This window comes from Nelumbo nucifera, chromosome 4, assembly GCF_055504915.1.
Source record: "Nelumbo nucifera cultivar China Antique chromosome 4, China Antique-T2T, whole genome shotgun sequence".
Taxonomy (NCBI): domain Eukaryota; kingdom Viridiplantae; phylum Streptophyta; class Magnoliopsida; order Proteales; family Nelumbonaceae; genus Nelumbo; species Nelumbo nucifera.
Window position 1 is genome coordinate 23,654,617 of NC_142652.1, and position 20,062 is coordinate 23,674,678.

General features: G+C 37.6%; 1 protein-coding gene across 1 annotated transcript in view; it reads left to right on the plus strand.

Annotated features, from left to right (window-relative positions):
- Positions 1 to 13,619, plus strand: part of LOC104603098 (uncharacterized) — a 32,991-nt gene extending 19,372 nt beyond the window's left edge. The window contains exons 6-8 of the mRNA XM_088904527.1: positions 1,840 to 1,876; positions 13,098 to 13,139; positions 13,247 to 13,619. Of these exons, the coding sequence (XP_088760653.1) occupies positions 1,840 to 1,876; positions 13,098 to 13,139; positions 13,247 to 13,326 (159 nt within the window). The 3' untranslated portion in view covers positions 13,327 to 13,619. The remainder of the gene's footprint in view (positions 1 to 1,839; positions 1,877 to 13,097; positions 13,140 to 13,246) is intronic.
- The last annotated feature ends 6,443 nt before the right edge of the window (positions 13,620 to 20,062 follow it).

The window sequence follows — 20,062 nt, forward strand, 5'->3', positions numbered from 1 at the left end:
ATGAAGAAAAGGAAGACAAACGAAGTTTTTCATACTCTTCATGGTGATAGAAACCATTTCCTTCTCCTTCCCAGTGCCTAAAACAGTAGTAGGGTCATTGCCAGTGGTACCACTATCTCCTTCTACAACAACATGATTAGCCCAAGTAGATGGTGGGCCATGTAGATCATAAGAAGTTCACAATATGTCCTTCCCGTCCACAATAGCTTTTGATCATACCTCAACCACCAACATCAACACCACGACCTCTAAAATTCCCATCTCTACCACTACTATGACCTCTCACACCATGGTTACCACCTCTGGGATAACTGCTTCTGCCACGTGACCCACCTCTACCACCTTCCGTTGCAGCTAGGGCAGACTTCTCTAATATTGGAGAACTATCTATATGTGGACTAGTAACCCTTCTTACTCTGGAAAAAACTTCTGATAGTGTAGGTATATCACCTTGTTGTAGTTGAAAACATTCCTGATACAATTGATAGATTCTATTTACATTGTCTTGTCCTGAATACAACTGCTTAGCATGTTCCCAAATTTCTTTCGCAGTATCAAAGAACATCAGGTTCACACTGATATGAGGTTCCATATTGTTCTAAAGACGTCATAATCTATGCATTCTCCTAGATCCAATCATTATACCCTGCAGTTCCTGGGTCTGGTCTATTTTCTTTACTATATTTTAACTTTCCTCTGCCAGTCAAATTTACCTCAACCGACTTCGCCCATGGTACATAGTTGGTACCATTGCATTTGACTGATGTCATCTGTGCAGCCATGAAATCAGGTTGTTGGTTTCATTGCCAAAATCTGCCATCAGTTATTTCTGCAACACTCTCCCAAGGCGAACACCTTTCAGACTCAACAATGGCACTCAAAAAACTTAACTACAGGTTCAGAAACTTCAACAGCATGGCCGCAACCCCTAAACCTGGAACATCAGAACAAAAACTTCTACGAGTCAACCAACCTCACGGTTCACAGAAAACAACCCACCAAACACCATCCTCTCTGTAATTTATTGTGATAATTAATGAAATGTGTTATTGATAAAAAAAAAACACACCAAACACAAAAAATCAACCAACCGAACTTAACATTCATGGTTGCTCTTTGAACTGCCGAATAGAGGGAGTCTAAAACACCATCAAACAATCAACCAATGGTGCAACTTGAGGGCATGGAAGCCTCCTAACCTTCTGGGCAATCAGTCCTTTTAGGTCCTTCCCCTTCCTTTCTTCTCTTATTAGTAGAAAACCTCAGCCGAACCAGTTCCAGGCATCCCTTACTGATGCAGTCAGGAAACTCAATCAACCAGGCTCTGATACCATGTTAATTGGCCTGTATTTAGTTAAACAAATAAGGGGAAACCTTCTGGTATGATTCTAGAATGAGAACTGATGGAGAAGAAGAAGAAGAGAAGAGGGAGACGAAGATAATAGGGCAAACAGTCTCTATCAAATGAGAGAGAGCTACCGCCCCTATATGTTTAATTCATAATGAAAAGGAGAATTACAATATTACACCTGTAAACTGAGACTTCAGAACAGAGACAAAAAACAGAGTTAAAATAAAGGGGAAAGACTAAAATAGCCCCAGAACAAAAACTGTATTTTAACAATGTGCAACTTGTTATTGCTTCCTGATGTAATGTTGCTGCTATTGGAACTGGACTATATGGCTTTCTATTGACTCCACACCTTTACATGTTTTAGTCACCTATTCATCATGGAAATTTGATTTATACTATGTGGAATTTAAAGCCTCTTCTAAATTCAATGTGTCATTCATTCTAAATAAAGTACATAAGCTCTCAACTGTGTTATTTTTGGCTAGGTTGAAATGATTCTGCAAGCATTGGAATATGAAGTTGGTAAGCACTTTGTCATAGAAGCACTTCAAATTCATAGGCTTCAACATCAACTATAGTTGTTTTCAGAACTTCTGAATTGGAGACACTGTGACAAGAACAAGAAAACTAGTTGTTTTATTGAATTCTTGCATGATCCTTTTTATGTGTTAATGTGTATGAGAAAGTCAAATTTGTTGGCATTGATATTAATTTGCATACAGGTGTACATTAACAAACTTGTGCAAACAAGCCAATCCCTGAAGGAATATATTTAGGAGTGCATCATTAGCATGTTGTACAGTTTCAGTTCTATTGTGTCATTTATTTGCATAAGTTTTACCTATGCACAGATATGTGCATGAGTTATTCCTTTAATATGCTTGTGGATGTATTGATACCATGATTTTGTTCTCATTCATATAATTGTGTAAACACAAATTAGTCCTCTCTCTCTCTCTTCATTTACCAATATATGAAACTTGTTTCAAGTTATTGATAATTTGATATGACTGTAACTCAAAACAGTAACTAAGCCCCAAAAGGTTGTAGTCATTTATTTGCATAAATTTTACCTATGCACAGATATGTGCATGAGTTATTCCTTTAATATGCTTGTGGATGTATTGATACCATGATTTTGTTCACATTCATATAATTGAATGTAAACACAAATTAGTCCTCTCTCTCTCTCTCTCTCTTCATTTACAAATATATGAAACTTGTTTCAAGTTATTGATATAACTGGAATTCAAAACAGTAACTAAGCCCCAAAAGGTTGTAGAATGTTAATTATTTTTTGCATTGCAGGATTGATCTGGATGAGAGAGAAATAATAGAAGGGGCATAAGTTTTAGGATGTGTGGTTTCTCTGTGGCCTATGAATTACTTAGGCTTACCTTTGGGGGATGGTCCAAGAAATAACAACTTTTGGAATATAGTGGTAGAAAGGTTTACTAAGAAATTGGCTTCTTGGAAAAGCAATTATTTATCTTTGGGTGGAAGGATTGCATTGATTAAGTCCACTTTGGCCAATCTTCTCGTCTATTTTATGTCGGCGTTTAGGATTCCACAAGGGGTCAGCAAAAGACTAGAAAAGTTGATGAGGGACTTCCTATGGGAACTGAGAGAGGAGAAAAAGGATCACAGGGTTAGTTGAGAGGTGGTTAGTAGAAGGAATATGGTGGCTTTAAGTATTGGGAATATTCAGGAAAAGAACATACCCTTGTTGGAAAAATGGTTGTGGAGATTGCCAAATGATAGGGATAAACTGTGGGCAAATGTAATCATTAGCATTCATGGACTTGTGGCTGAAGGCTGGGACTCTGGAGTGTAGAATAGGGCAACAAGAGTTTCTCCTTGGAAATCCATTCATGACATTATGCCATCTTTTCTGCCTTTTATCAAGTATAATCCTAGCATTGGGAACTGTGTTAAATTTTGGAAACATGTTTGATTGGGTAATTCAACCCTAAAGGAGCAACTCCCAACCTTATTTGCCTTGTCAAACCGTAGGGGTGAACATATTTCCTCTTTCTTGACTCATTCCAACTCTAGGGATAGACTTGATTGGGACTTGGGTTTTAGAGGAGATCTTTGTGAGTCGGAATAAGTACTATTTTGCCTCTTCTCTAAAGTCTCAAGAAAATGGTCTTGAATCCTCTAGAAAGGGATAGTTGAGTTTGGACACCTCTTTCTAGATCCTTCACATGTGCCTCTTTTTTTAGGTCCTTAAAACAACCGAGTGATAGCCTAGGATTACTTTTCCAGTTAAAGAGGTTTGGAGTAGACTGTTCCACCTAGAGTTGATGGTTTTTGCTAGGAAGTGTACCTAGAAAGAATTAATACCTGTAATTTTCTCCAGAGAAAAAGACTTCATTAGTCATTATCCCCCACTGGTTTTCTCTCTGTAAAGTTGAGGGTGAGACTTGTTTTCACTTATTAATCTCCTGCCCTTTTCCTCTTCAGTTTGGGATTGGTTTTCCTCTTTGTTTGGACTTGAGGTGTGTTAGAATGCTAGAGTGTGTTTGGCTGATAGGGTCTCCTATTATCCCATTCTTATGTTAATTTTATCTTGTAACTGGGCCTTTGCTAATGGGCCTGGCCTAATCCTGTTTATGTTTTAAGTATTCTGGTTGTCCCATTACTAATCAGGGGTATACCAGTAATTTTATTGTACTTTGTACTTCACTTGTATTTAAATAAAGGCCTTGTCGACTGCTAACATAGTTCGACATTCTCTGCATCTAAGAAGTTCATCCTCTTCTTTACTACTTCGAGTTCAGCTTCTTAGTTTACATGGTATCAGAGAATTAGCTCCTTCCTGGTTTCAACCGGTGTACTATCTTCTCTTGCTGCCTTCTTTTATCTTCTCCTTTCTTTCTGGGTTGCTGCAGTGAAGACCTAGGAGTGTAAGGGAACTCAGCAAGTTCGAACCTAGGGTTTCTCTTGGTTGTAGGACTCAAGGGAAGTAAGACCCAGAAGTAGATGTCCTACTAGTTTTTTTTAGCAAGTAGTAGCTATTTGGCTACTAAGAGAGGTCTGTACAAGACAGACCTAGTTGAGGACTGATTCCAGCAGTCCTAGCACTAGCCGAAAGGGGGGGGGGGGCTTCCTCTACAGTTGCAGCTTTGGTGCTCCAGCCAGATTTGTGCAGAACAGTGTTTAAGGCATAGCCTCCTCTACAGTTGCAGCTTCGGTGCATCAGCAAGACCTTTACAGAACTGTGGCGACTTCAGTTACAGATCATTTCCAGGTCGGTTATCAGCCCTTCTTCTGGTATCAGCACTACTTCAGCTCTGTGAACTGGTTCAGTTACAGACCTTCATTTGCTACTGTACCCGAACTGGTTGAGTCTAAGTGAAGCCTATCCAGTGTGTTATCAGCACTGTGAACTCTGAAGTGAAACCTATCCGGTGTGCTACCAGCACTGTGAACTCTGTGACCACTTCGGCCAGCCCTAACTAGAACCACCTACCGCACTGTGAACAAACTCTTTGACCGAAGTTAGGATGTCATCACTATCTGGTGAAGTTTCTTCTAGAGATAACAGATCTGTTACAAGGTCCTCAAACCTGGAGAACCCTAATCTGCATAGCTTGCAGATTACAAGTGTGCTATTGGATGAGTATAACTTTAGAGAGTGGTCAGTCTCAGCAAGACTGTTCATTACCTCTCGTGACCTCACAGGCTATTTGGATGGAGAAAAAAAGGAACCAGAAATCAGCAGCCCTGAATACACTGTGTGGCGCAAGGAAAATGCCACAGTCATGTCTTGGTTGCTGGCCTCCATGACTCCTCGAGTGGCCAGAACTGTTCATCACTTCCCTACAGCCGCAAAAATCTGGGAGAAAGTATCTAAGACATATGGCCAAAAGAAGAACAATGCCAGAATCTACAGGCTGAACCAAGACATTGCAGCCCTAAGGCAAGGAGACATGTCTGTGGCAACATACTTTGCAACACTGGAAGGCCTCTAGGAAGAGCTTGACCATCACTTGATTTTGGATTGGGAAAATGCAAGGGATAAGGAGAGGCATGACAAGCAGATTGAGGAGGGCAGAGCCTTCAAGTTCCTGGCAGGCTTAGACCCTATATATGAAGGTGTAAGGTCACAGATTCTAGGGAGAGACGAATTACCTGAAATTCATCATGTTTACTACCTAGTGAGGAATGAAGAAGTAAGGAGAAAGGAGAAAGGAGATGCAAGTTGATTTCCAGACACAAGCAACAAAACTATCTGGAGAACATTCAGCCTTAGTCTCCACTAAGGGAAACAGATTTTCAGACAAGAAGACCCTCAAGTGTACCCATTGTGGTGGTGAGAAACACACAAAGGAGAAATGTTGGGTATTGTACCCTCATCTGAAGCCAGCTGCTCTCAGAAAGGACAAGTGGGAATCTTGCCACCAACAGCAGTAGTGACATCTCACAGAGTACTCAGCCAGTGTCTTCCTCCACCACAAAGCAGGTTGCTGATTTTGTTGGACCAAGTACCTTGGGATTTACAGCTAGTGAGGTAGAGGTTCTCAGTCGGGCATTAGCCCGTCTGAAGAACAATCCTTTAGCTTCCACCTCTCTTGTCAAATCAGGTACAGCCTCTGCATTTAGTGCAACTAGTTCCATTAATTCTAGCTCTTGGGCGATTGGCTCAGGGGCCACTGACCATATGACACACATGTCCTCGTTATTCTCCTCATATCATTTGTTGTCTGGCCAGGATAAGATGAGAGTAGCTGATGGGTCACTCTCCACCATCTCGGGAAAGGGAGTGGTTGACCTAAGCAAGGATCTCTCTTAAATCAGTCTTACATGTTCCTAGTCTTACATCAAATCTGTTGTCTGTTTCAAAGCTTACAAGAAATTTGAACTGTAGTATAACTTTTTTTCCCTCTCACAGTGTCTTCTAGGACAGATTGACGAGGAGAACGATTGGGAGTGGTCGTGAGTATGAGGGCCTCTACTATTTTGATGCGGATGTCAGCTCAACACTGCAAGCTTCTGCTACTACTAGTCCAGAAAGTGTGGAGTCAAGAGCTAGGCTGCACTTGTGGCATGCTAGGCTAGGTCACTTGTCCTTTTCTTCTTTAGCTATGTTGTTTCCCGATTTATGTAAGGGAATTCCAAGTCAAAGTTTAGTTTGTGATGTGTGTCAAATGTCAAAACAATGCAGATCAATGTATCCAATTTCTAGTAATGAAATACAAGCCTCTTTTGATTTGGTCTATTCTGATGTTTGGGGTCCTTCACCCATTGTTTCCATTGATGGCTTCCGTTATTTTATCAGTTTTATTGACCATTATTCTCGGTGCACTTGGATTTATCTGTTAAAAGGACGTGAAGAAGTTCCACGGATAACTATGATGTTTTGCAAGATGATTGAAACACAATTTGGGAAGAAGATTAAACAATTCCGTTCAGACAATGCAGCTGAATACTTTGAAAGATCCCTAAACTCATTCATGGAAGGCGAAGGCATGTTACATCAGTCATCATGTACATACACCCCTCAGCAAAATGGAGCTGTTGAGCGCAAGAACAGGCACCTAATGGAGACAACTCGAGCTTTACTTTTCCAGCACAATGTGCCCAAGCAATATTGGTCTCAAGCTGTCCTCACTGCATCATACCTAATAAATCGGATGCCATCTAAGGTACTGGGTATGAAGACCCTCTTCTCTGTGTTGTGTCCCACTCTTCCAGAATTTCCTCTTCCCCCACGGGTTTTTGGATGTACATGCTTCATACATGTGAAGGATCCAAAGAAAACCAAGCTGGATCCTAAGGCTACGAAGGGAATATTTTTGGGGTACTCTCCTACACAAAAGGGGTATAAGTGTTATGATCCTATCTCCAAGAAAAAATGTCACCAGAGATGTAGTCTTTTTTGAGTCTCAACCCTATTTCCAGTCTTCCCAGAATCCTCTTCAGGGGGAGACTAGTGGAATGGAAGAGGATTCTCAGTCACCCTTCTTTTTTGTTCCCCTTTCATCACCTTCCACTACTCCTAGTTGTAACATTCCGGGTCAACCTAGTGAGACTCCAGCTTCAGCTGATGCTTTTGATGACTCCAGCAGGCAAGAGAAAGAGATACTCACATACAGTAGAAGGAAGAAGGGCCCTCAGCCTCATGATTGCAACCAGTTGAACTCAGATCAATCTGTCTCGGCAATCCAAGGTATTTCTGACTCTCTCAATTCAGATTTGGATCTTCCTATTGCTCTCCGTAAGCCTGTTCGTTCTTGTACCACTCGGCATTCCATAGCTGATTATGTCTCTTACTCACATTTATCACCTGCCTATCATTCCTTTGTGTCTGCTCTTTCCTCTGTATGTGTCCCTTCCAGATATTCAGAGGCGGTATCTGATCCAAGTTGGAAAGAAGCCATGAATGAAGAAATGAAAGCCCTAATGAAAGCAAGAACGTGGGAATTGGTGGACCTGCCAGAAGGGAAAGGCACTGTTGGGTGCAAGTGGGTATTCACAGTAAAGCACAGGGAAGACGGGTCAATTGAAAGATACAAGGCTAGACTTGTGGCAAAGGGATTTACACAAAAGGAAGGAATTGACTACAAGGAAACCTTTGCCCTGGTAGCAAAACTCAACACAATCAAGGTTCTACTATCATTAGCTGCAAAATTCTCTTGGGAACTTCATCAGTTGGATGTGAAGAATGCTTTCCTAAATGGTGATCTACATGAAGAGGTATTCATGGAATCCCCATCTGGATATAATGTTGGAAAGAAGGTGTGTAAATTAAGGAAAGCTTTGTATGGCTTGAAGCAATCTCCCCGGGCATGGTTTGAGAGACTCTGTACGGCCATGAAAAAAGTGGGGTACACTCAGAGCAGTGCGGATCATACATTGTTTACAAGGAGGCAGGATGGAAAACTTACAACTCTCATTGTTTATGTGGATGATATGGTGATTACTGGAAATGATGTGAAAGAGATGAAGAGGCTGAAGGAGTTCTTAGCTTCAGAATTTGAGATCAAGGACCTGGGAAATCTGAGATATTTTCTCAGGATTGAAGTTGCTAGATCAAGAGAAGGAATCTACATATGTCAACGAAAATATGTGTTAGATCTCCTAGAAGAAACAGGCATGATGGGGTGCAGGCCAGCAGACACACCAATAGAACCGAACCATGGATTACAAGAATCAATGGGTGAGGAATACTGTGACAAGGAAAGGTACCAAAAATTGGTAGGAAAACTGATATACTTATCCCTCACTAGGCCAGACATTGCCTATGTAGTGCATGTTGTCAGTCAATTCATGCACTCACCAAAGACTCCTCATATGAGAGCAGTGGAAAGAATTCTCAGATACTTGAAAACTTGCCCAAGGAAAGGAATTCTATTCAAGAAGAACAGTAGACTTGAAATTGAAGCCTACAGTGATGCTGATTGGGCTGGGTCTGTTGGAGACAGAAAATCAACCTCAGGTTACTGTACATTCTTGGGAGGAAACCTAGTTACATGGCGCAGTAAGAAGCAGAATGTTGTGGCTAGATCAAGTGCAGAAGCAGAATACCGAGCTATGGCACATGGGGTTGCTGAACTCTTATGGCTCAGAACTCTCCTTAATGAGCTTGGTATCAAGACTGGAGGTCCTCTCAAGTTGTATTGTGATAATAAAGCAGCTATCAACATTGCCAACAATCCCGTGCAACATGACAAGACAAAACATATTGAAATTGATCGACACTTTGTCAGAGAGAGAATTGTTTCAGGGGAACTCTGTGTGCCTTATACTCCGTCAGAAATGCAGATTGCAGATGTATTAACAAAAGGGCTGGCAACTACAAAGTTCAAGGACATACTTGGCAAGCTGAACATGATTGATATCCATGTTTAGCTTGAGGGGGAGTGTTAGAATGCTAGAGTGTGTTCGGCTGATAGGGTCTCCTATTAGCCCATTCTTATGTTAATTTTATCTTGTAAATGGGCCTTTGCTAATGGGCCTAATCCTGTTTATGTTTTAAGTATTCTGGTTGTCCCATTACTAATCAGGGGTATACCAGTAATTTTATTGTACTTTGTACTTCACTTTATTTAAATAAAGGCCTTGCCGACTGCTAACATAGTTCGACATTCTCTGCATCTAAGAAGTTCATCCTCTTCTTTACTACTTCGAGTTCAGCTTCTTAGTTTACAGTTAAAGAGGTTTGGAGTAGACTGTTCCACCTAGAGTTGATGGTTTTTGCTAGGAAGTGTACCTAGAAAGAATTAATACCTGTAATTTTCTCCAGAGAAAAAGACTTCATTAGTCATTATCCCCCACTGGTTTTCTCTCTGTAAAGTTGAGGGTGAGACTTGTTTTCACTTATTAATCTCCTGCCCTTTTCCTCTTCAGTTTGGGATTGGTTTTCCTCTTTGTTTGGACTTGAGGTGAAACCCCCCACCTTCTGTACAAATCCTGTTTGCCCCTAACTTGTCATCTGGCCAACGAAGAGGATAACCCTTTGGAGGTGTACAAAGGGCTGTTCTCCTGCTTTAATTGAAATCATTACTATTAGGGTGGTCCATTGGGTGAAGTCTCTGAAACTCTTTGAAGATTTTTCTGCTGGGAATTTGATGAGGAAGTGGTTTGAGATTGCTTGCTCTTCCTCCTCTAAGGCTATGGTTAGGCCTTTGTGGTTACCACCTAATGGTGTCTTCACAAAGCTTAACTTTGATGGAAGCAGTGAAGGAAATCTGGGTCCTTCAGGTATAGGTGGAGTATTTAGGGATGAGGAAGGTAGAGTCCTTACTCTTTATTTGGGTTCAATTGGGGAGGGTGACTCTTTGGGGGCTGGAATGATGGCTGTGATGGAAGGAGTGAAAAAGGTCAAGGAATTACTTATCCACAATCTGGTGATCAAAGGAGATTCTAAGTTGGTTGCAAATAGAGGAGGATACTGGTTGGTGGGACTACATCTTTGAGAAGAGGAAAATTAGAAGCCTGATACAAAACATGGAGGCCATCATACAATGAGTGAAAAGAGATGCTAATTCTTTTGCTGACTGTTTGGCTAAACAAGGGGTGGGAATAAATCAGTTTTTTTTTTGGGGGGGGGGCAACATTGTAAATTTTTTTCTGTTTTGAGGGAGTTAAGAGAGTTAATCTCTCCTTTTTTTTCCTTGTAATGCTTTGTCTCTATAATTTTAATGAAATGCTTGTGTTGTCGATAAGAAAAAGTATAGCTCCTTGCATGCATATCCTGATTGGAATATTTGACATCTATACTTTGTTCTCTGTTTTCCTTTTTTTTTTTTGATATTTAGAATGTGTCACTTTTGCTTCTTGTATGATAACTTTTTTACATAAATAAGAATGTTGAAAGCTCCTATTTAAATCTTAAGTTACCCCATCGTTTACCCATGAAACAAAGGAGATAGGTTTTGTGATAGAAGTAGAGAGGATGGTTTGTGAACTTAAGCCACACATACATTACGTTGGGATACACTGAAAAAAAAGACTATTTTGAAAGCTAGTCAATGATGGCCCTCCATGGATTCTCCTATATAAGCCACAGCTAAAGTTGCAAAAATAAGAGCTTGAATACCACTTGTAAATAATCCAAGGAACATAACAGGTATCGGAACCACTGAAGGTACTAAAGAAACAAGAACAACAACTACTAATTCATCAGCCAATATATTCCCGAAAAGTCGAAAACTAAGTGATAAAGGTTTTGTGAAATCTTCTAGGATGTTAATTGGTAAAAGGCTTTTTTTTTTGTGTTTTGTTTCTCTTTTGTGCCTTTCTTTTTGATGAATCAGTGACAAGGGGGACTTTGGTGCAGTATTTTCTATATTCTATATTTTGGCATATCTTATTTCTTTTCCTTTCTTCTAAGAAGGAAGTGGGGGGTGGGGGGGGTTGTGGATGACAATTTAGTTAACAAATTTGTTTATTTACAATTTTCAGACAACCATAGTTCAAGATTGTTTCAGGGTTAATATATAAACCATAGAGAAGAAAACTTAAAGCAGATATTATTTCAGTCAAGTATATCAATCAATGTTTTAAAACGCGGAGACGTGACGCGAGGCGTTCCACTACCTAGAGGCGTGAGGCGTAGTTCAGAACGTAAGAGGCGTAAGCCTCCTGAATCACAAGGAGGTGTAAGCCTCATTAAGAGGAGGGGGGTCAGGAGGAAGGGGAGGAGGAGGAAGAAGAGGAAGGGGGATATCGTTTTTTCTTTATTTTTAATAAAAATCTTTTATAGTAAGAAAAATAAAGATGCATAGCATAGTTGAAAGGGGGGGGGGTCTTGCGAAGGGTCCGGGGGCAGATCACTTTCTTTCCCCTTATCTTTTCTTCCCTTCCCTTTCCTTTTCTCTTTTTTTTTTCTTCTCTTTCTTTTTCTCTCCCTTCCCTTTCTTTTCTTTTCCTTTCCTTTCTTTTTTTTTCTTTTTTCTTTTTTTTTTCAGTCTTTTTATATGAGGTGTGCAGGAGGCGTACGCCTCTAGCACGCCTCATGATTCATGAAAAAAGCACATGAGGCGTATGCCTTAGAGGTGTCAACACCTCTGGCATATGCCTCAGGGCGTTTTGGGAGTGCCTCGCTTGGAGGCGCGCCTCCAGGTGTACGCTTTCCACGCCTTTTAAAACACCGATATCAATTTTACATCCATTGACTATCATTTACAATTAAAAAGACAAGTGGAAAAGACTTCTTGTTTTGCTTTTAACTATTTTAATCTTTCTCCTAAGTTGTAATCATAGATCCAATGTGACAGGTTGTTAGGGTTAATTTCCAAGTTTTTTGACCTTTTAAGATCGCAAATATCTTTGGCTAGGAGTTAAAGGAATGTATCTTGTGTATGGTTTGAACCACTTTCCCTTTCCTATCAAAGGTCATCCAGCCCTATGTTGTCTACTAAATTTATCCGTGTTTGGGCTTTCCTCCGGTCAAACTTCGGGATTAGACACATTCCATGAAGTATGAACTCATTTCATTCAAGATCAACAAGTATCAAGCTTAGCCAACATAAACCATCTTGTATGGTACTAATGTCAGTTTGCTTCTATTTATTGATTTAGGCTAGGTTTGGTTCTTTGGAAAATAAGGAATTTTCTCCATTTTCTTATAAAATAAGGAGAAAGCTTAGACTATGGTCATTTAGTAAAATAGTTATCGAAAAATGGTTATTTGGTAAAACAAAAGTTATTAACCATACAACCTGGTGAAAGTTACTTTAGTGGGTATGTTTTAAGGAGATTAGATCTCATTTTTTTTCATCCAATTAAAAGCCTGCATGCACAAATTCCAACTTTAATGAAATTCATTAAATTCCCATAATACCCTCTAAAATGTAAAACAACTTTTTATGATCATCAGATTTGTACATTATTTTGTAACACATATACTACCTTTTATACTAAGAGCAGTCACTTTGTGTGAAAAAATGCCAAAGGTTAGGAACATATCCGGTCCACCCCTACCAAGACTCCAGATAGTTGGGACTTGGGATCAACATTGTGTAATGGCCTTTATAGACTACCTTCTTACAACTTTAAAGTGATCAGAGTATTCCCTTATCTTCTAATGGACTGATCTTTAGTTACTCACCATTATTACCCATCGAAGACGACTAAAGTTCATACAGGTGGACCTTGATGTTATGTTATCTCCTCTTATCCACTTCCCTGTTTCTTCTGGTATCATATATTCCACCAATTGTTTGTTTAGATTACCTCTGACCTGTCACTGGTACCTTCACCTTGATGTTATATTCCCATATTATTATTGCAGATCATGGAAAAGTCTTGGATGAATTTTTTCTCTCAACAGCAGGTAGATCAAAATTTATTGTCTTTTAAGTTTTAACTACATGGTATAGATAAGTTCAGTTTTATTGCCTTCTCAAGTTGGTCATACTGTATATCCTTCTCAATTGACAGGAAAGTTCCAGACTGAAATAGGGAAGAATTGGGCAGCTGAAATTACATCACGAAGAAATTCAAGGTTAGGAAAGGCTTAACTAATCATCTTTCTCTAATCTAAGTGATGTATTTTGCGTCCCTGATTTTATATCAACCCCAGCTCACCCTTCCCACCCTCCTTTGGCCTTTCCTATCCACTACAGTTATATTGAAAGGTTGATAGGTGGAATTTTTACATCATAACTTGTATCTTTTGAAGCTCAATAAAACGTTGATTTGCCTAAGCCATGGAAAATGACAGTAAAGGGTTTATAGCTCTGACTCTGATAAGATTTGAGCTTCGTTGCCTCAATGGCTCAATGTTAACAAAATCAAAATGATTGGTGCCATAGCTGTTGAGTTCTTGTAAATTTGATTTATATATTTTCTTAGAAAATTTGATTTATATCTTTAACAGCTTGGTTTATGGCAGTTGAAAACTGGTTTAAGATTGTTGAAAGAACAAATAATTTCAGCAACTTGAAAAGCTTGGGTTGTCAGCTTGATAGTTGGAATACATGGTGTTTAAGCAAGTTTACTGGAGTGTAGACTAGAAACTAAAGTCTCACAGGCAGTTGCTTGGAATCATAAACAAGAGATTTATTTATCTGGAACATTCATTCCAGGGGACGCCTCTTGATTTTTATCCACCCAATCCAAGCAAATCAAACACGAAAGTCTAGATGTTATATGCATCTCATTATAATGTTAATGAGGGTTGGAGGATGATGGGATTATTGTGTGCTGTATGGATTCCATGAACCCTTGAAGTATATGCCCATTCACTTGAAGTTTGCCTAATACAAGGATCATGACAAGGTTCAAACTCCGTTTTCTGCGGAGGGTGCAAATTATGGCTCCGGATTTACTACAAAATCCTGTACAATGGGCTATGCAACCCGCTCATGAGTAAAAACATAGGCAATCCATACAGTTTACCAAGTGTGTTTGCTTATGATTGAGTTACATCATAGCCTGTCACTGAATGGGCACCAGATTGCGACAAGATTCCCTGCCCTGCTATGAAAACATAAGAGTACAGCTGCACATTGGAAGCATCACCCCGTGAATTTAACATACATGTAAGCCCCATGAATTTGACATACATGTAAAGAAGATATTTCCAATGGGGCTGGATGCTATGTTATTTGTCCCGTGGGTATGGCAGTACCATGTATTGAGAACATCTCTCCATGAATGATGAGGAAGATGTTCCCAATACGAATGGCAATGGGTAAGGTACCTAAATTCATCTAACTTTTTCTCTCAATTTCCTAAACCCGTTAAACCTGTCCCGATCCATCCCCTTGAACCCCTTGACCAAACGTTTTCTATTAAAAAAAATTCTTAATGCTTATAGTGAGACTTAAACCAAGATCAATTAATGATAGTGCCAAATCTCTTAACACTACTTTAAGCCACTAAACTATCTCATCTTTTGTGTTATTTAATGAAATAAAATAGATTTTATTAACTTTTGTATTCATTGATTAACAATTCCAACTAAAAATTAAAAGAAATAATATTTAAAATTAGCATTTTATAACTAAATGAAATAAACAATCTATCAAATCTAAATTTACATCAAATGATGGTTTTAATCCCAAGAAATTTATACAAATAAAATATTAATAATATATTATATATCTTTGTACTTAAAATTTATAAATTTGTGCATGATATATAATATAATAGGTTCATATTTATGCATCCCAGGTATCGGGTATTGGATACCCTAAAGTCAAAACCCAAACCCGTCCCAAATCCTATAGGATTTTTATTTAAAATCCCAAACCCTATAGGGTTTTGATAAATGGGTCCTATTAGGGTTGGGACGGGTCAGATACCCGAAAATTTCCGTGAAATTGCCATCCCTAGTTCCCAATGCTTTCTTGTAATGCCTTGTGGGTATCGATGTGGGAACAATTTGTGGGCACAAGATTCAATCTTCTTCATAGTATTCCTCCTTGGCAAAAAAAAAAAGAAAAAGAAAAAGAAAATTAATTGGAATATGTTGGGATCAACTTGAGAATTTATCATTGAATGGTTCACTTGAGAATTCATCCCTGAGTATGTACAAAGTGCTACACAACGAGTTTGGATGAGTGTATTTATGATAATACATGTCCCATGTCGTTTGGTGCTTCTACTCATGTACCTAAAACTTAAAATCCAGTGTTAGGGATGTTCATCAAATCGATGAAACTAACCAACTTGACCCAACTACTCGAATTGGTCGGCTTTTTAGTATTTTCGGTTGGTTTTGGTTCACAATTTTTCTAACCAGACAAAGTCGGGTTGGGCTAGTTTCGGTTTGGCTATTTATTATCCAACTAAAACCAATCCAATCCGATCATATATATTAGTATTTTATACTTTAAATTTGAAGTTTTCAATATAAAAAAAGTAGGAAATTTTGTATATTTCCTAGTCTAAAATATTTTATATTGTAAACTTAATTTTTTACTACATTTTTTAAATTTAGATTTAATTTTTAAACTTAATTTTTTAATTTTAAATCTTTTGAATCGAATCAAACCAATACAACCCTAGATGACCGGTTTTCATTAATGGTTAGTTGATTTTGGGTGACCAACTTCCCAATCTGACCAAGTGATCAAACCGATACAACCCTAGCTAACTGGTTTTCAAGGTTCAAAGTATTGGAAACGTCGAGTGTATCGGAAAGGCAGTTTTAAGAGACGTATCGGGATATGCCTTGGATACGCATGCATATCGAAGAAAAAGTAAGATACACATAGATACGCTTGGAAACTCTATAAATACTTTAGTGAATCATAAAAATACATCAACAACACTCTATAAATACTTTATTGAGTCATTAAACTAATATATTTTAATGGTTTTATGAAGAAATATATTGTAGCTAATTATAACTTCATTAAAAATCCTATGCTTAACTATAATTTATAAATTATAATTCTTAAGTTTTAATGTTTTATGGGATGGGAAAAATCAAACTCTCCTATCCAACCATAAAACATGCATTGGCACAACTTTTATGTGAAATTATAATTAATAATTATTTATTATTCCAAAAATTATAAAAAAAATGAATATTATATTAAAGAAGAAATTTCAATTGCTTTGTGAATATGATAGATCATCCATAGAATTATAATATATTCAATAATTGTGATCAAATAATAAAATATAATTAATTAATTCTAAAAATATAAAAATGAAAAATAATTATTAAAGAAGAAATATCAATTAGTCTGTGGATATGATAGATCATCCATAGAATTATAATATATTCAGTTGTTGTGGTCAAATGATAAAATATAATTAATTATTATTTATTTTTTTAATTCTAAAAATATAAAAAATAAAAAAATATTAAAGAAGAAATTTCAATTGCTTTATGGATATGATAGATAAATCCATAGATCTAAAACATATTTAGTCTTTATAGGCAAAGAAAAAATTATATTTTCAAATTTTTGTTAATTTATATTTCCCCCAAATATCTTCCTAAAATTTCCATAAATCTACTGATAACACAAAAAAAATATGATTTTGAATGTAAGAAATGTAGATCAACATAAATTTAAACATCCAAGAAAAAAAATGAGAAATCACAAGATTTTATAAAAAAATGAAAAAAATTATCTATTTTTGCCATATTTTTTCAAAATTTGAAAAATCTTTAAAAAAAATTAACGATTCACACTTGTTTCTTGCAAACTTTTGCAAATCTAGCACTCTAGGAATGAAGTTTGGAGTTTTAGAGTCATTTGGGGGTGAAAGAAGGCTTATTTTGGGGAAAAGTAGCTTGCTTTCCCCCTTTAATTTTTTTTTGTTTTTTAGTTTTTGGTTGTATCTTTTTCGTTAATACACTATCGATAGGCCTTGATACACCCCTGATACGCCCCCGATACGGGTCCGATACGCATGCAAAAGGATGAAACATCCAATTTCCATGCGTATCCCGTATCTATTTTTCAAAGATACGACACGATACACCCTGTATCGGGTGTATCATATTGAAATTTTAAACCTTGCCAGTTTTCATTAATGATCGGTTAATTTTGGGTGACCAATTTCCTAACCCGATTAGGTCAATTCAGTTGACCAAGCAGCCTGCAACCGAACTCATCTAACCCATGGACACCCTTATCCAATGTCATGCACCCTCATCCAATGATCAAAATTTTGTCACATATCGACCTGTATCAGTTGATATGTATCGTATCGGGGCCTTCTCGATATGCCCCTATAGGGGGTGTATCGGGTCGGGCCATGGTTCAGACGGTAGCTGGGACATAAACCGACCCCTCTGAACCAGTTTTGAAAAAAAATAAATAAAACACAAAAAAAGCACTGATATAGGATGATGTGCCCTACCGACATATCAGCCTCTATGGGATACTTAGAACCTTGCTCCCATCTATGCTTTGACAACACTCTAAATCTGCTACTCACAATTTTTCACACTCTCTACACATAAAGTACCTCAGCTATGTATCGAGAACATCTCCCCATGAATGATAAGGGAGATATTCCTGATGCACAACTGAAATGTCCCGTGGGTAGGGATTGTGGGAACAACTTGTGGACAGCAGATCCGAGCCCCTCCAAAAGGGTTTGTCCTTTATAACAATCCATTACTGGGCCTCGAGGAGAGTAAGTTTATCTAAACAAAGTAAACAACTAAGGCCAAGTTCCAAAAGAATATAAATACAAATAATTAGAAAACAGGATTTGCTATTCATGTCCTTTAGTGAGCTTCAATAAAACCAACCAATGAGTCTTATATGTGGCAAGTTAATTTGGAGCAAGAAAGGAATATCTCAGTTTTTCTCTCTCCGCCCTTAGGCTTAGTTTGGGAAGAATAACAAGTGCAAATATAGATTTAGGTTGTGTTTGATATCATTGCCACTTTTAATTGCAATGTTTTAAGTTGGTCAATACGAATTTTTGAGAAATTGTCTTATCACATCATACCAGATAACCACTTTCACTAAAAAAATATAAGCATGAGATTGGGTGTTGACAATTATAATAGAAACATCAAATTTGACGTTTTATGAAAAAACAACAATGCTTCCAAATGTTGTATTGATAACTCAAAGCATTTGTGTTAGAAATAAATATATTCTCATAAAATTTGTATTAACCAACCTAAAATGGTACTAAACATAACATTAGAAATACAGAACACTAGGCCTTTTACACTCTACATATTTATATTTATAATCTTTCCAAACTGAGCCTAATGGAAAATTGAAATCATTTTGTCATGTATGCAAAATAAACCTATTTTGTTAGTATATAAGTTTTATATTTAAAATTATAAACAACTAATATTAGTAAGAACCATGATTCAAAGTGGGTCATATGCTTGATAGTTGATACGCACTACAGGGTTGAAAGTGTGACCGATCTAGTAGGTCCCCAATCCCTACCTAATGGATCGTCTGAATTTACCACAAGAATTCTAAAGTCTAAACACTGCAAGATTATGTGGATTTTGAAGGGAAGTTCCCTGTTTGACCCACTAGTTAGCCTTTTTCTTAACAACTACGGTTCTTTTTTATATCATTGGCATTTTTGCCTGCAACTTTTGGGGCCAACACAAATTTGTGAGAAGATACCTTTTTATATCACAAACCTTTTGGGTTGGTTTATACAAATTGTCATTTCAACCTGCAATGCTAAATTTGATGTTTTGTCACAAAATGCTAATGATCAATAAATTGAATAGAAGGGGCAATAATGCCAAGCAATACCTATATCCAAGATTTAATACTAATATTGGAAAGGCAAATTTAGGATAAGTATCATGCTACACTTTTGATATGTGGAATGATTACAATTCACAGAAAAACTCGTATAGATCCTACAAATGTATCAGTAACACTAAACCTTCGGTTTAAAAGGATTATAAATAAGGTATTAAAATATAAGAAAAATATTTTAATAGTTCATGTGAAGTGTGAACTAACTGGATACAGTTGGGCAACTGTAGATTATTAATCTAGACAATTAGGGATTAATAGGATTTGAAGTTTAAACTATGATTTCTACGCATTGACTATATAAATTGATACAATGGCAACATGAAACATGGTTTTAAAAAAGGATTCAAAAATGAAACCGTTTTGGCCATCGGTTTTCGATCGACGGTTCGACCATTCGATTCAAACGAACAGTCTGTTCTGACAAAAAAAATTAAGAAAATAATTAAAAATAAAAAACGACCAAAACCATTGAACAGGTTGATGGGTCAACGGTTCAACCACCCGAATCAACAGGTCGTTGATTGATTCAATGGTCTTTTTCTAGGGATCGGGTTTGGGGTAAAACGGAACCGGTTGCGTGAATGGTTCTTAGGCTAAATAGTCTGACCATTCAAGTCAACGGCGGTTCGAAAACCATGACATGAACTATACAAGGCAACACGGTGGAATGGTCCAATTTAAACCTTGTATCTCTAATCTCTATCATGGCATCAAATGGGTCAGAATTAGGGGTTCAACTTGGGTGGGCCCAGCCCGAACCCGAATCAGCCCAACCCAGAATTTTACATAGGCTAGGCTCGGATTTTGGATCCTCGGGCTGGGCTCGGGCCCAAGAAGTCAGGTTTTTTTTTTAATTTTTTGGGCCGGGCTTGGGCCTATCCCTTAGGTAGCCCGAACCCGGCCCAATTATATACATTTATACATATATATATATATATATGTGTATATATGTAAATGTTGCATACATATTTACATATATATATATATATACATGCATATTTGTATATATACCATTTGTATAGATATTTTG